The sequence below is a fragment of the Falco cherrug genome, chromosome 4 (assembly GCF_023634085.1).
Source record: "Falco cherrug isolate bFalChe1 chromosome 4, bFalChe1.pri, whole genome shotgun sequence".
In the NCBI taxonomy this organism is placed as follows: Eukaryota; Metazoa; Chordata; class Aves; order Falconiformes; family Falconidae; genus Falco; species Falco cherrug.
This window is the reverse complement of record NC_073700.1, coordinates 93,898,711-93,915,890: the sequence shown is the minus strand read 5'-3', so window position 1 is coordinate 93,915,890 and position 17,180 is coordinate 93,898,711. Positions and strand designations below refer to the sequence as shown.

At 36.9% G+C, this 17,180-nt stretch overlaps 1 protein-coding gene across 2 annotated transcripts in view; it reads left to right on the top strand.

Annotated features, from left to right (window-relative positions):
• Window positions 1-17,180, top strand: part of DPY19L1 (dpy-19 like C-mannosyltransferase 1) — a 50,893-nt gene that overhangs the window by 24,413 nt on the left and 9,300 nt on the right. Inside the window, exons 10-19 of one of the 2 annotated variants that reach the window (XM_055708705.1) lie at window positions 925-1,024; window positions 2,351-2,428; window positions 4,392-4,478; window positions 5,967-6,026; window positions 8,481-8,561; window positions 9,330-9,431; window positions 10,229-10,300; window positions 11,498-11,547; window positions 12,617-12,641; window positions 14,272-14,391. In XM_055708705.1, the coding sequence (XP_055564680.1) occupies window positions 925-1,024; window positions 2,351-2,428; window positions 4,392-4,478; window positions 5,967-6,026; window positions 8,481-8,561; window positions 9,330-9,431; window positions 10,229-10,300; window positions 11,498-11,547; window positions 12,617-12,641; window positions 14,272-14,391 (775 nt within the window). The remainder of the gene's footprint in view (window positions 1-924; window positions 1,025-2,350; window positions 2,429-4,391; window positions 4,479-5,966; window positions 6,027-8,480; window positions 8,562-9,329; window positions 9,432-10,228; window positions 10,301-11,497; window positions 11,548-12,616; window positions 12,642-14,271; window positions 14,392-17,180) is intronic. The other variant, XM_055708706.1, reaches the window with a different exon arrangement.

Sequence of the window (17,180 nt, the reverse complement as noted above, 5' to 3'; positions counted from 1 at the left end):
ATGTATAGCAGTATTCCAATGAAATATAGGAACTATCTTTGAAACAGAGACTAGAACTTAAATGCTCCATAATTTGTATCACTTGGATCACATTTGTGTAATGTATTACTCAATACATTAGACTCAAGCTCCGCATGACTTCCAATAGAAGTTAATCTTGAGGCTTTGGAAAAGAAGCTGAAGAAAATTTTACAGAATTTGGTGACACTGCTGTAATCTGTTGGGTTTGGGTTTTACAGCAGAATATCTGTGGTGTCCTCATTTGTTGGAGGCCACTTAGTGAAATTTGAAACATGGCACGTTTCTGAAGTGAACTCAGAACTAATGATTGAGTATATAATACAGCAGGGCTGTATTAATAGTAACAGGATTGAATAAATAACACAGCAGGGCATAGAGAATGGGCTGTTTTCAGTTAAAAGATGAGTTTCATGTATTTGTCATTGTTTCTTGCCCTGAAACCTCACTCAGGATTGCTAGCAGAAAGTTGCAGAAAGTAGATATGGAAGAAAAGTGACAGGAGTGAAATCACTTTCAAATGCAGACTGTTCTGAGACTAGTTGTGGTCCCAGCTGAAATGGAAATGGTTGTGACCTGACCATAGTAGAGTTGTTAAAAGGTGGACCACTGCAAGTGATACAGGTTAGCCTGCTATATTACATGCTGCCAGGAGAAGACTTGTTTGGTTACGAATGGCTCATCAAATAGTTAAGAAAAACTAAGCATCAGAACTATTGTTTTTGGAAACTGATGGAAAATTGAGATTAAATTTACTTGAGCAGTGTTATTTGTAGTTGCTCAATACTGCTAGCTAACTTCCAAGGTAAGTTTGTTTTTATTGTGTTCTCTATTGTGCTTTTCAATAATAAACAAACACCTGTGTGATTTTACTTACTGATGCCTGTTCTGTCTCTTTTTCCCAAGGATTCCGAATATTAATACAGGAAGCTTGATTGCACTGTGTGTTTCTAATATCTTTTTCATGCTTCCCTGGCAGTTTGCTCAGTTTGTTCTTCTAACACAGGTAAGACCATATTCAACTCTTAAGTAGTATCTTTGTTTTATCTAGGCAAACTGACTGCTTTGTACAGCCAGCCATTGAATTCACAACTATACTGATGCTTTCCTTTTAGCCAGATTTCACTCTTGCTCTCAGGAAAGGTTCACACCATTTATCATACTAATATTTTTCTAGTCTTAAACTTAAAAGCTGACCATTTACACCACTCGATATTCTGTTTCCAGGACTAAAAAATTTACCTTTCCCTTAAAAGCAGCCTCCAGTCTAAGATCAGTACATTGGAACAAGTGCAGAACAAGAAAAAACTTTGTATATTGAAGTACAAAAATAAAAAAAGGCATTGATATTGCACTCTTTAGGCTATTCCAAATTTTCAAGTGGAGCAATGTTTGCATGGCATGTAGTATCTGGCATGATTTCGCATGATTTCCTATTTAATTTTGATGAGCCTGTGAGTAGTAGCATAAATCTGACTGTCTGAGAGTTCAGACAGTTGAGGTAACTTTAGCTAGTGCTGAAATATAGTAAGTGCTAACATGAGCAGTAGGATACTGTTACACAACACACTTCCTTAGTGGTTAAATTGAATGAAATGAAGCCTGTTGATTGAAATCCATCTGTGTCTCCATGCCTTTTCATTTGTCTGTCTTACTTGAAGCAGATGTTGCTTGGTTTGAGTTGATAGTTTTGGACAATCAATATATGCTGTGGTATGCAAGTTTTTTAACTGCAGAAGAGTAAGCCATTAAATTCTGTAGAATTTTGTGAGAAACTCATCACTATAACCTGTTTAAGAAGCTGGGCCTGAAATTTGACATTACAGGTTCAATTCATAATTTTATTAATTTCCCATGTGACTTTTAGCAAGCTGCCTGATCAATTGAATCTCATTTTCCTCAGCAGCAAATTAGGGATGTTCCCATACTTTGCTGAAAAGTTAAGGTTAAATAATATTAAGGAATGATTTTTTTGGTTTTGGGGTTTTTGGGTGGTTTGTGTTTTTTTTGTTGGTTGGGCTTTTTTGTTTGTTGGTTTTTTTGTAAAACTGATGGTGAAAGCTGATGTTAGTAATGTGTTTTGGTGACTTGCATTTTTATAAAGCTGAATGCTTACTTCTTAAATATTCAGATATGTTTGGTAATTGTTATTCATAGAACCACAATAGGCATTTCATAATTGTTTCTTTCAAAAAACACTAAGTACTTAGCAAAAAAGTAGCAATAGAAGTTAATGATTGTTTGAATAATCTCTTTCATATGAATGTGTGTTCTGCTAGAAAGAGTAAACCACTGCAAATGGTTTTAACTTACCTTTCACTTTTGATTCTAGATAGCTTCATTATTTGCTGTGTGTATTATGGGTTATATTGACTCCAGCAAATTACAGAAGATACTCACTGCTCATATGGTAATACTTCTTTTAAAAAAACTTAAATCCTCTCAAACAGGTCAGAGCACCAAAAGAGGCCATTTGTCTGAAGTGTTTTCCTTAGTTTCCAAATGATTTAAAAGATGCAATAAAAAGGGATGGAGGGGCCTGAATTTGAATATTTGCTCTTATGTATATTTATATCACAGTGTCAGAAACTATGATCCCTGTGGCACGCAGGAATTTTTGAACTCCAGAAAAAATACCAGCCAAAAAGATTTGTAGAAATACTTGTGTTTCCTTTCTGTCTATTCATTCCATGGACTCGAAGATGATGTCTCACACAACAGATTAGAAAACATACCAAGTAAGAGAGCATAAGCAATGAGAAGTTGATAACGCAGCATTCATCTCATGCCATAGGTTAGCAGAAACAAAAACCATGAGATGATAGTAAGTCAAGATTAGAGAATAGACTCTTTATCATTGAAGGAGAAGAACCCCAACTAAAACTGGGTTTTGAAGACTACTGCGGTCTTCGCTGTGCAAAGATGAACTGTTTAAGGAGATATTTGGAATGCAGGACAAAGAAAATAAATTTTTAGTCTGATGAAAAACTTTTTTCATAAATGGATGAGAAAGTCAACAAAGAAAGGCAATGATAAGTAAAAGTCATGTAAGTTTTTGCATAATGTATATGATGTTAATTTTTAAAGTGAAAATGATGATCAGGTTTTGCTATCAGGAGTATTGCTCTTTGAAGTTTTAAATGTACAGGAAGACGTTAACTTTTTAAAAGAAATATGGTTGTCTTTAAAAATACATTTTTGCTAAAATTGTGCTATGCAGACTCATTGGGCAAAAAGAGAATGTTTACTGCAGGAAAGAAGCTTTGAGCTAAATTGTATTTCTTATGTTTTCATATGTATTTTGAAATACTATAAATAAAAGGCAGTAGTACATTCTCTGCAACTCATTTCTCAAGTAAACCTGGGATACCAAATGCTTGTTCCCAGCCAGATTTACCAAGAAAATTTGCAAATAAGCATCTTCGTTTAGTAATTTTTTGACAGAAGCAGGATGAAATACTTAAGCCTTTTGGCTTATGTCCATAGCTATATCTCAATTTTGGTGCCAAAGTGTCATAAAAGCCTATTTTCAGATAGATAAACAATCCTGTTATATTACAGAGAAAGCTTAATGAGGCTGGGTAAACTGCCAGTCTTTGTTTGGTGATATCTTCAGTTTTTGCTTCCCCACAGTTTTCTGTGGAAAATGCAAGTCTAACTATTTGAGGAGGGGAGTACAGAAGTCTGCATATTTTACAAATAGCTACATTATTTTTTCTTTATTCCTTTGTATAGAAGAAAGAGATGGATCATTGATTTTGATCTCCAAGTTAGAAAATGTAATTCAGCTTGCTTTCTGTTAAAAACAAAGCACAGTAGGAGATCAGGATGGTGGATAAAAGCTGTATTTCAGCCTTGACTTTCAACCTCATACAGTTAAGTGCATATGATCAAACAGAGTTCTGCTTCCTTGACTTTGGTGGTGATCATATTTTAAAAATATGCTTCTCAGCTTGGAAGAAAGAAGGCAACAAACATTTTATTTGACATTTTTATGGTTGTCCAGGATTCTGAAATGTAAAAATGGGGTAGAGAAATAATAATACAATAAATTGAAAAAAATGAACGTGTTACGAGTAACTTCAAAAATGTTGCTGTTATGTCACGTAAGATGAGTTAGGTCTATGATCAGATCTTTTTGTCTGTAAGTACTTTTAAAATATAAATTAAAGTCATAATCTACACTTGGCTACCTGCTGCCATTAAGTCCTCATTATCAGTGTTTTCAGAACAGTTTTGTAAATTTGTGTATCAAGCTTGTACTTGCTGTGAAGTAGGTGTCTTTGAAGCTGTTAACACAAGGTAATTTCTACACTTTGGCGATTCTTACCTTTTCTATTTTAAATTTAATTATTTTTATTTTCCTCTTTCAGGTATCTCTTGTAGTGTGTTTTATTCTGATGTTTGGTAATTCAATGTTATTGACATCGTATTATGCAGCATCTTTACTAGTTATCTGGGTAAGTTATTTAAGAAAAACATCCTATGACATGCTAAGACTGAAATGATGTACTGTTATGTATGTATTGATGTAAAATGTGAAACTGCTGTGTTACCAGATAGTTGGGAAATCTTTCACATGAGAAGCAGAATTAGACCTGAAAGATATTTGGAGAATGAGTCATGACTAATTTAAAAAAAATATTTTTCACACCAAGACCTCTTCATAAAAGAATTTCAGTTAAGCCTCAGTTCTCTTGTTTTAATATCTGTCGTCTTTTTATAAAAATATAAAATTTACCACATACGTAGTTTTTGACCAGAGTAACTGAAACAGGAAGATGAGCAGGGAGCAGCTTTTTTCATATGCTTCTTGATTGGTAGTGAAACTGCAAATACAGAACAAATGACTAGAACATATATAACAATGGTTTAAGGCTGTTTGAAACTGCTGAGTCATACTGCAGTGTCAGTGAAATTATTCACTGAAGAGCGATTGTTCATCATTATTCATTATTTTGATTTTTCCTTAAATACGAAAAAAAACCCCAACCTCTGTTTCATACAATTTGTCTTAAGTGGTTTACGTACATAGGAAGTAGGAGGTAAGATTGTATCAACAGATCTAGCTTAGCACCCTACAAATCAGTGGGCTGAGCTCAGTGACTTTTTTTCCCCTTTTGTTTATATTTTGTCCATCAGTAAAACGGTGGTAATTTCTCACTTGTGCTAACAGTAAGCTGCCTTGACTAGTGGTATTTGCTGTAGTAGAGTTTGCTTGTTATAAACCCACTCTGGTTTCTTGTAGCAGCTTTTGTAGTTTACAGAAAGTATAGGTACACTGAGTTCCTTGCCTATTTTCTGCTTTGGAAAAAAAAAAAATATTGTTTGTCTGTTATTTGGGTGCTTATAGTGGCCTGTCTCACATATGGACATTTCTGCAAGCTTTTGAGTTAGTTCTCAATTTTTCTTCATTACTTTGCTCATCAAATTAGCTTAAAATGAGTCTTCCTTGTGTCATAAAATGAGGAGCATAATGTGACACAGAAAAATACCAGTAACTCCTCCCACCCCCATATTCTGTTGCCTTGTGTGACAATTGTTTGTATTATGCTGCCAGTAATTTATTTATTGCTTCAGATGTCTCTTGTCATTTGTAGAAGCAGATATAATTCAGTTTCCCATTGGTGTTGATTTAAAGAAGCTTAGAACTGTATAATACAGAATCTTACTTGTTAAGGAGAAGCGTGGTCTTCCATTAATTGTATATAAACAGCAGTAAGAGTTCTTATGCTGGCATGTTTTGCCAGTACAGGGTGAAATCACAATATTGTATATTCATTTATCTTTCAGGCTGTATTAATTATGGAGATTTTTTTAATAAATAGCTGTGAGGTACAATAGGTGCTTCCCAAAAGAAACAAAAAAAAAATTACCTTTATCCAGGGTACTAGAATGTGTTATTGTTAATAGATGTTCCTGAAAATGTGCATTCGTTTTATTATTAGGGAATTCTTGAATTGAGTCCAAAAGTCTTGAAAAGCAGCAGAAGAGAAGTCTATATATGGGTAAGGATTTTCATATATTTTGAATTTCAGAAAGGAACTATGATTTTTTCTTTTTCTTTTATTTTTTGTGAAATACAGAACTGGTTTAGTTTCTAATAGTTGAAAATCAAGAAATATAGCTGAACCACTCTCTTTAATAAATTGACCATGTTCCTAGAAATTAATTTTCAATTACTGAAGGAAGAAAAAGGGCATAAACATGCATTTATATGAGAAAACTGAAATAGCAACATATTTAATTACAGACTTAAACATGTTTACAAAACCTAAGATCTGTATGAAGATCCCATTAAAATAAAGGACAATTTAGAAAAAGCAAGTGAAAGGCTAACAGTGCTTGCAGAAATGGAGATTAAGATGCTGCATTAGATAGTCACTAAAGTGTGTCCTATATTTATTTTTTTTAGGATGTTTTTTATAACAGCAGCAGGCAACATAATGATTACACAAGGAAGCAAATTGGAGTAAAACACTGGGGTGAGGCATTGGGGGCAAGCATGGAGGACACTCCCAAAACTATGATAAATGAAATATAATGCTGTAGAAAACATGAGAAGCAACTAGTTGCTTAAGACATAATGTTAACTTGCAAAAACACCTGAAACGGGAGCCTACCGAGACTATGCCTGGTTTAAGACAGACATTCTCACGGGAAGGGTAACCTGTTAGCAAAACTGTATGGAATTAATACAGTTATTGTAAAGGAAAAAGAATGTAAAGAAATTTAAAAAAAGTATCTATAACAAACTGCAGTGCATGTAGTAGCTGGGAAAATGGGAGCGTAGGCAAATCTCATGTCGGTTTTCAAAACTGAGATCCAAAGCATTTGCAGAACTGCAGACCATTAAGTCTAAATTTTGTAAAAGAACAAAGACTTGGACAGTGATGAAGTTGTTAAGGCAATATGTACCCGCAGTGTAGTGAGATGGGTCCGATACAGCCTCTGCGAGAGGAAGTCATGCCTCACAAATGTGTTTGACTTCTTTGAAGGATATAGATAAGAGTGTGTGGGTGAATGTAATACACTTGAATTTCAGAAACCTTTAGGGGAAGATATCTAACTGGAGCTATAAAAGAAAATAAGCTCCATGGGATAAGGTGTGAATGTTAGAATGTAAGAATTAAAGGGTGGGATTAAATGGTAAGTGTTCAAAAGACCACCCCTACTCCCCTAAGTATGTATATAAAATAAGTGATTCTAAATAAGTCCTTGCCACTCAGCAGAAAAAACTTGGTACTCTTATGAAAACTTTTCTGAACATTTCAATTCATTACTGAGCAGGCATCAAAAAGGAAAGTACATGATGGAAGTCATGGAGAAATAACTGCAGAGAAAGCAGAAAATATTTTTTTATTTTGTAAACTCATAATTTAGCATCCTAAATATTGCATGCAGTCTCAGTCAATGTGTCTTACTTAAAAAAAAAAAAAAAAAAAAATATAGAATGCCGTTCCCCAAAATGTAATACCATCAAATTTAAGTAGAGTGTGAAGGTAATTATTTAGAATTGCTAAATAGCTGAGATTTTAAAATAGGTTAGAATTTGACATCTTGTAAAATAAAAGTAAATATAGCAAAACCAGCAAATAGAAGTAGGATATAATTAGAGTTTATTTAGTGCTCCTTATGTTAGCAGCAATATGATTATAAGAGAGAAGAAAGATGCTGTGGAAGCAAAAAAAAAAAAGGGAAGAAAAAAGCAAGTGTCATTCAGTAACGGATTAGGTGCCTCCTAGATATTTATGTTTGTTTGAATGCAACCCGTTGTCATGTAAAACCCTGGTTACGCTAGGGTAAAGATAATTTTGTATTTTGTTGAATTCTCTCTGAAAGCATTTGCTGCTGGTCCCAGATACTGAGCCGGGTTGTGCTATTCAGTTGATCTAGTTTTATAAAGAATTAGATAGATTAAGCTAGATTGCCAAGGATTTAATCTTTCTGGTACAGCGATAAACATGGTATGTAACTAAAAGTAGTAGTTGTACATATTTACTTTACATTTCCTTCAAGTTCTAACTTGAGATTATCTTCAGAAAGTACTTTAAATCAGCAAATTCCTCCAAAGATTTGAATTACTAGAATAGTACATCCTGATAATATGGAGAGGCTATTGGTGGAAAATAATCACTGCACACTGGTGTATGCACAACAGATGGAACTGGCAGTCAGGCTGCCCCTGTTTAATTTGCTGCTTCCTCTGCTACAATGTCATGTGCAGCAGTACAAGAATAATACAAATTAATTGCACAAAATTATTCATCTATAGTAGACAATACAAAAAAACTTTAAACACCCCAATGTACTGAAATTTGGGAAGCATCCTTGTTTAGAGATTACTGTACTTAATTGGGATAATATAGGAGAGTTGTAGCTAGTAGCTAAATATAATAACCCTTTAAAAAAAGAAAATGTATCTTGAGACATGTTTATTGCATTCTGAATTTTTTTTTAAGGTCATTGAAGGATGTGCCTGGTTATTTGGGACAGTCACCTTGAAATATCTAACTTCTTTAGCATTTGGAATAGCTGATGATGTAAGTTCTCTTATATGAGTATCTGGTTGGTGTCTTTCAAAAATTATTTAATTCTTAATATTTTGATTTTGGCATCTTACTGATACACTTTCTTGAAATTCCAAGATGTGTTTTGCAGAAATGGCAGAGGGATTGCATATTTGCTTTCTCATTCATTATGTAGTATCACTTTGAAGTGCTATTACTGAAGTTCGCGAAAAGACAAATTATTTACTATTGAGTTAGTAAATGCTCTGTGTTTGTTTTTAGATGTGGTTTTACAAAGCTTTGTTTATTTTGAATATCTTCTACCTACATCTTTATTTACTCAATTTCTTAGTGCACTTTCCTCTGAAGCTAATTTTAAAGACATTTTTGAAATGATTGTTGTAACTAGGACTCCTTGCTTCACTTCAGCTCCTTTATTGTCAGATTCTGCTGTTAAAAACCTATCTACAGATGTGCATCAAGGGGCGAAAGATGGGAAGCTTCTATTTTAAAATATGGGTGTTCAAAACTCTACTCTTGTTGAACACAGTTGCAATGGTAACGCCTGTTTTCTGCTGCTTTCTGCTTTTTATTTAACACAGTCCGATCTGTGTTACACTCTGAAATGTCATTTAATACAATGAAAAAAGAATTTTTGGTACTCTTATAACAATATTGTAAATGGTATAAACTTCTGTTTCAGTTAAAAATTTTCCCCGTTTACATTTAAACAACTTTGTTGTGGAAAACAGGACAGTTTTTGCTTATGACAGCTTTTTTTCTCTGTGTATATCCTACCAGGCTCATATAGGAAACATATTAAAATCTAAATTTATTGGCTACAAGGATTTTGATACATTAATGTATACCTGTGCTGCAGAGTTTGACTTCATGGAAAAAGAGGTAATTTGATCAAAATAGACGACTATGGAAGAGGGAACTTCTTGTTTTATCTTATTTTTGTAACTTAAAACATCAGAGAGCCATAACCTCCTACTGCCATCGTAAGTTCAAGTGCTTACTTGTGAATTTAGAGACATTAATGAACTTAAGCTAAATTTAACTGGTTTTAGTGCTTTTAAGTGAACTAGAAACAAAATAATGTTTTGATTTGGGATGTAGAAATGTGCTTGATTGAATGAAATAAGTGCTTGCTGAGGGATAAGTCAAAGGATACAGTTCTGCAAACCAAAGACTTCATATGTCTGTCAGTAACTGATTTTGAGTACATGGAAAAAGTACTGAGAGCTGCAAAAGTCTTGTGTGTTAGATTTAGACTACAGAAAAGTATGGAAGCTTCTTGATGCGGCATCAGTAGACTTTTTTTAGTTGATGAGTATCTCGGTATGCATTTGGAATATTTATAGGTTACTCAACCAACAGTACTCAAATTGAGATACAGTCTACTTTTAGTCTTTGGGTAGCTTGCCAAATAAATGGGAGTAATTTACTAATGACCCTCATATTACGACCTCTAGTGTGATTCTGGGTGGAGTTTAAATTTGAGTTTCTTTAAGCTTGCTTTGTTCTTGTTGAGTATTTAAATTTACATTTTACTTGAGGAGGAACTCTTTTATATTGTTTTTTTTTAAATGACCATTGAAGTAATTATAGGTGATTGGAAAGCAATTAATGCATTTTTTAATATATATGATTATATATATACACATTTTATATATATTGAATTATTTCTATTGTAGACTCCAGTAAGATACACAAAGACTCTGCTATTACCAGTCGTTCTGGTGGTTTTTGGGGTAATCATCAAAAGGGTAAGTGACTGATTTAGTGAATCACCCTTACCTTGAATTTACTTTTCAGGTTTTTGAAGGGGTCACTTTTTATTTTGAGATGGGAAGAAGTTAGTGTGGTGGGTCCCTCCCACAGGCTGCAGTTCTTTAAGAACAGCTCCAGCATGGGTCTTTTCCATGGGATACAGTCTGTCGGGAACGGACTGCTCCAGCATGGGTCCCCCACAGGTTGCACTGCTGCCAGAAAACCTGCTCCTGTGTGGACTCCTCTCCGTGAGCTGCAGTTCCTGCCAGGAGCTTGCTCCTGTGTGGGCTCTCCAGGGGTTGCAGCTTTCTTCAGGGCATGTCCACCTGCTGTGGCATGGGGTCCTCCACAAGCTGCAGGGTGGATATCTGCTCCACCATGATCTTCCATAGGCTGTAGGAGGAAAACCTACATCACCACGGCCTTCTCTGAAAGCTTCAGAGGAATCTCTGCTCCTGTGCCTGGAGCACCTCCTCCCACTCCTTCGCTGACCTTGGTGTCTTCAGGGTTGTTTCCCCCATTTTTCTCACTGCTGGCTGTTAAAGCTGCCGCACAGTGTTTTTTACCTTTTCTTAAACACGTTATCAACAGAGGCCCCACCAGTGTCCCCGATGGGCTCAGCTTTGGCCAGCGGTGGATCTGTTTTGAAGCTGGCTGGAACTGTCTCTGTCTGACATTGAGGCAGCCCCTGGCCTCTTCTCACAGAAGCAGCCCCTGCAGCCCCCCTGCTACCAAAATCCTGCCACGTAAACCCAATACAGCTAGAAAAAATACAGGTTTCAAAAAATATTTACTTAAAATTCTGTGTTCTCTTTACATAGATTTTTGCAAAGGTCCATCCTGAGCCAATGGTAAAACTTGCTTTGATGTTAAGCACCAAAAAAGCTTCTGTCACTTAGCTGATGGGTACTATAGCTGAAGTTGATAACTGTTTTTGTAAATTTGGTTGTGTGTAATCTGTGTAAAAGCAACTTACAGTTTACACAGGAACAGATGGGATAACTGCTAACTGTCTGGCTTATTAAACATACTCAAAAAGAGTTTTTAGCTAAAACATTGCATGTCTTTTATTTTAGTATTATCTCAAATGATATAATATACCTAGGTGCAATTTAATTTAGCGAATGTTGAAAATGCTTTAGAATGCTTTTGAAAGTTTATCCATACTTTTTCTTGGCTCTTGTTTTCTTCAGGCAGTTAAATATCTTACGTGGGCCTTGTCTCAGGCAGGCCAATATGAAAGGTAAATGTTATTGTCTTTTTTAATGTAATATGGAATTTTCTGCTGGAAGTTTATTTGATTTTCTAATTGCTAAATAATTCAGAATTCTACATTGTCGGTTGTTTTTGAAGGGCTTGGATGTACTATTTGTGGTGTTTTTATAGGATGTTGAAAACTTAAGTTTATCTGCTGAACTTAGTTTTAGACACCTTAACCCTTTTTACACCTACGTTTTCTACTTAATCATTTATTTTTCTGCTCTGTTCCTAAACCAATATTTATGTGCCTATTTTCTTTTCTCCTATAAATAGTGAATGCAAATTATTTCCTCCCCATTTTTTTTTTTTTCTGGGTTATAAAGATACCAGAGTTTCATCTTTAGGAAGGGATCCCAACTGTATTAATTTTATTTTCTAATTATCTGTAGTACATGCTGTACCTGTCACTGCCATTTCACATTACTTGTTAATGCTGTGCTCAAGAGCAGTCAAATTGCACAATTTGACATATCTTTTGGCTTCCTGGGTTTTTTAGTTTTTTTGTTTTTAATTTTTCACTAATCATTTTGGTGATCTTTACTTTTCGTGGTCTGATGGCCATTATCAAAATTTCAACAGATGTGAACAGGAATCAGCATCCTGTCTTCACAGATGTTTTTTGAGAACATGAAGTATACATTATTTTGACTCTTCACATTTGTATTTCCTTCTGAGAATCCCAATCCAGCCCATGTAATACCCAAGTAAATGACCAACTCTTTGGTGCCAGTGCTTTGCCTCTTATATTACAGAAGTTTCATTTTCTAAATAAGCTGTTTTATTTACGAGTTAATTCATGGAAGTAATTTAAAAAAACCTGCTAAAATTTATTTTCACATTTCCAAATAGATATAGGGATTGAGGGAAGATAGTTACTGATTTGCAATATATTTCAAAGCTTGTTATGGAGGGGGGAAAAAAATCTGTGCAGGCACTGACTCATGCTTACTGAATTAGCTCAGTTGTCTAGAGCCAATATAGATGACTTTAAAGTAAAACTAGTGCTTCTGTAGTACGTAAACAAATAATGTGATTTTCTGTTTCTTATTCAGAGAGGAGCGTTTTAATCACGGTGAGGTAAGGTTCTTTTTCTGCACAAGTTTATTCTTATATTAAGCCAATACTCAATATTGAAATACAGGTTGCAATGGTCTGATGCTGGTATGTGGTTTATTTGAAGCTAAACATTTGCATCTTTTATTCCCTCATCTTAAATTGGGTCTGGTATGTCACCAGAATAACTCTGGAATGTTGAACAAAAAAATATACTAGCTAATGGTGGGGTGGCAGTGTGAGAGATGAGTCTTGGGCTTTTGCTGTAGCAGTACAGAAAGACACTGAAATTAGGCTGGGACCTTCCATTTTCTCTGTATAGTCTGAGAAGGAGATCGGGGTCTTTACTGGGATTTCACGTGACAGATAATGTTAAAAATTCTGTTTTGAAATGGGCCATAATGAAAATAATTCTACATGGGGTTCTCCTAATAAAATTAGGCAAAAAAAATGTCCTCTGTCCCACTCCGGTGTCCTAAGCGAAGGAAAGATGTGGACCTGTTGGAGCAGGTCCAGAGAGGGGCCACGTGATCAGAGGGCTGGAGCACCTCTCCTGTGCGGAAAGGCTGAGAGAGTTGGGGTTGCTCAGCCTGGAGGAGGCTCTGGGAAGACCTTATAGCAGCCTTTCTGTGCTTAAAGGGCACATATAGGAAAGATGGGGACAAACTCTTTGGCAGCACCTGTTGTGACAGGACAAGAGGTAATGGTTTTAAACTAAAAGAGGGTAGATTTAGGCCAGATAAAAGGAACAAATTTTTTATAATGAGGGTGGTGAAACAATGGAACAGGTTGCCCAGAGAGGTGGTAGGTTGCCCCATCCCTGGAAACATTCAGGGCCAGGTTGGACGGGGCTCTGAGCAGCCTGATCTAGTTGAAGATGTCCCTGCTTACTGCAGGGGAGGGGCCTTTCTAAGGTCCTTTCCAACCCATTTCTATGATTCTGTCATTCTGTGACATACAATTGAATGGCAGATTTCTTGCATGGTTTCTTTATTTGAACTTAAGCCAGCAAGGACAGTGAAAAACTTTCTTAACAGCAGTTTATTTGTGGTTTGTGCTATAAGGAATATCATACCATTCAAAATACGATAATCAGTTGAATAAAAGCACTGATTGCAGTAGTGCTTTTATGATTTACCACAGTACTTCCACAAGAAATCTAGATTCAGTGAGGAATGGTGAATGACATCTCTGATGCTTTTTAACCTTTTTTGAGAATACTAAAGCAAGATGCCTGTGATTCTATGAATACCAAGGATGATTTTATTTGCTTCTTTCATTCCGTACTTGGGGATTTTAGGTATTAAATAGCAAGGTCTCTTCCTGTAAAGAGGTTATACAAGAAATTTTACATATATCATGGCTTGTTTATGTTTCAGGATCTTTTGCATAGCCAGCCATTTCTTCAGCTCCTTTTGGTTTTATTGTTAATGTTTATCCTTCCTGTTAGTCCATGCCTTGGCATACCACATACGCTTTAGAAAAAAAGGTAACAGAAAGTCCTTATCGTTATCTGAAATGTGAAGATCTTTACTTTGACTTGGACTCTTTCAGACAAGCTCAAAGTGAAAATGAAGCTGTATGTTTAAGACACAAATTAAAAAAAGTATGCAAATAATATGCTTCTGTGTGTTTGTTTTGGGTTTTTTTGCAGCTGGTATACCATGCATTGCAGCTGTTGGCGTACAGTGTCCTAGCAATTTTAATCATGAGACTAAAACTGTTTTTGACACCACATCTATGTGTTATGGCTTCCTTGGTGTGTTCAAAACAGGTAAGGTCTTTTTTTTTTTTTTTTTGTTATCCTGTACTTACATCAGTACTTACAGAATTATCCAGATATTTGTCCTAAAGCAAATTTCTGTGTGTGTAATTGCTGAATCTGAGTGTACCAGTTGAAAATAAACCAGATTATATTGCCTGCGAAAAATATGGTTACACAAGTCCCATTCTCCCCTCTCCCCAAGTAAAGCAAATGTCTTGTTTTATGCAACTTGTCCAAATTCATTATTATATGAGCTAATATGCTGTGTGTTGAGCTTGAACATAGGGAGACATACACTGGATTTTATTATATTTACACACTTCTATGCCACTGCAAGTTTTTTATTGATTTGTAATAATTTTATCCAGTAGTTGACTTTGTTTCCACTGTGTTTTCACAGCTTTTCAGAACTTACTGCCTTGCATATTTTTTGCGTATTATTTCCAGAAGTATAGTTTTGAAGGTTTGCATGTTTGAAACATTTCAACCTTTTAAGTCCTATGCCTAACTCAGATTTAATTTTCCTAGCTTGAAATAACATATTACCAGATGTAAAAGATCTTTTGAATTGGCTTTGCATCTTTCAATATCTGTGTTTTTGAGAAGTGAACTTGTTGAATCTGTATCTAAATAGCTGTTTTAGAAGCTTTGCAGCAAAAGTACGGTAAAGAGTCCTTTGTCTGGGAAGCAGACAGGGAGGTAGATTGAAAACTGGTGGAATGGCTGGGCCCAGAGGGGGGTGATCGGTGGTACAAAGTCTGGTTGAAGGCCAGTAACTAGCAGTGTGCCTCGGGGGTCAGGGTCAGTACTGGGTCCAATCCTGTTCAACGTCCATATTAATGGTTTGGATGGTGAGGCAGAGTGCGCCCTCAGCCAGTTTGCTGATGGTGTAAAACTGGAGGAGTGGCTGGTACACCAGATGGGCATGCTGCCATCCAGAGGGACCTCAGCAGGCTGGAGAAATGCGCTGATGGGATCCTCCTGCAGTTTAAGAAACAGGAGCACCAAAGTCCTTCACCTGGGGGCATCACAACTGCAGGCATTAGTACATGCTGGGGGCTGACCAGAGGAAAAGTCAGACTCTTTTCAGTGGTGCCCAGTGACTGGATGCCGTGAAAGGAATGGTTAGGTCAGGTCGCTTAAAGAATGACCACCAAGAAGTTTAGGTGAAATGTTTATTATGAATATGTGGAAATGTAACTGCACAAGGTTTGATGGCAGTGTTCACTCTATTACTTAATACATGGAGTAAACGCACAGACTTAAATCAAGTTGAAATCAAATAGAATTGAGGTATAAACAGTTTATAAAGATCAAAGGTGTAAAAGGGTAAAGGAGATCCTCCCACTGAGTCACGAGGTCTAGAGTAGGCCCCCTTGCTTTCCTAACTCTTGCAGAGTTTAGGTGCGGCTGGATCCATTATTAGTCTCAGACTTGGTCAATGGTTTATGTCTAAAAGGGAAAGATAAAGAAAGTGGGGTAAAGAATAAGGGAGACCCTTCTGCTGGGTTGTGAGGTTCAGAATAGACTCCCTTGTTTGCGAAACTCTCACAGAGTTTAGGTGTGGCCAGATCTATTCCTAGTCTCAGACTTGGACAATGGATTAGATTTGAAGGGGGTTGGGGGGTTGAGAGAGAGAGCAAGTAGGTTTATTCACATTTCACAAGATTTTAGCAGCAAATCAATTTGGTTTAAATCACAGAATTACATAATTAACCTGACTACTTCAAGCTTGCAATATATATTACAGCAAAGGTATACCTGTTAAAAGTTTGCCCTTGAGTTCAGTGAAATACTCATGTCTTTTGCCTTTGCATTCCTCAGCGGGCAAAGGGTTGAGCCTCGAGCAGCTGGGGCACCAGCCCAGGCCCTGCCACTGACTTGCCGTGACAGTCCCCCTCGTATCATAAACTTGGTGGTTTGCGAGCTCTGAAGACGTGTCCTGCTCAGAGGGAGATGCTGGTCACAGCCACTGTGGTGCAGGAGAGCTCAGAAGGGTCTCATGAGATGGCTGACTTTAGTCATCAGCAAAGTTCCATCCCAACTGCAGCCTGAGCTTGTCATTTTCTCAAAACCTCCAGGAACAGTATATTGTTCTACTCTGTTGCCACTCGGGCTATGATGTGGTGAGAACATTCCAGGATTGTCAGGGAATAACTGATGATTTCCATTCTTCTTCCCTGCTTTGACCAGCCAACAGGAGTTCTGGTTGGAACTACGGCAGTGCCATCCTCTGCCTCGGTCAAGTAGGAGTTACCAGTATGGTCAAGGGGCACTTAATGCCCCACTCGTCACCCAAAGCGTTGAGGCTTAGCTTATGGTTACTGGTACGGACAGTGCTGTTCTCTGCCGAGCAAGAGTTGTTGATGGTCAAGGGGTACTTAACTGCCCAACTCATTACTCAGGGCACTGAGGGCTATAGCCAGCAGCTCCCGAGGTCATACGGCGGCCCAGAGAAGGGGGTGAAGTGCACCCCTACACAGGACCAGAGGCTGTGAGCACACACTGTAACACAGGAGGCTCCCTCTGAACATCAGGAAACACTGTCACTGTGAGGTGACCAAGCACTGGCACAGGTTGCCCAGGGAGTTTGTGGAGTCTCCATCCTTGGAGATACTCAAAAGCCATCTGAGCACGGTCCTAGGTAGCTGGCTCTCAGTGGTCCTGCTTGTGCGGGGGGGCTGGACCAGATGACCTTCAGAGGTCCCTTCTGACCTCAACCATGCCGTGATTTTGTAGAAAGTGTCCTAAAGGTGAATTAGGGTTGTGTGGTGAAGGCAGTTACTGCCTGTGGAACA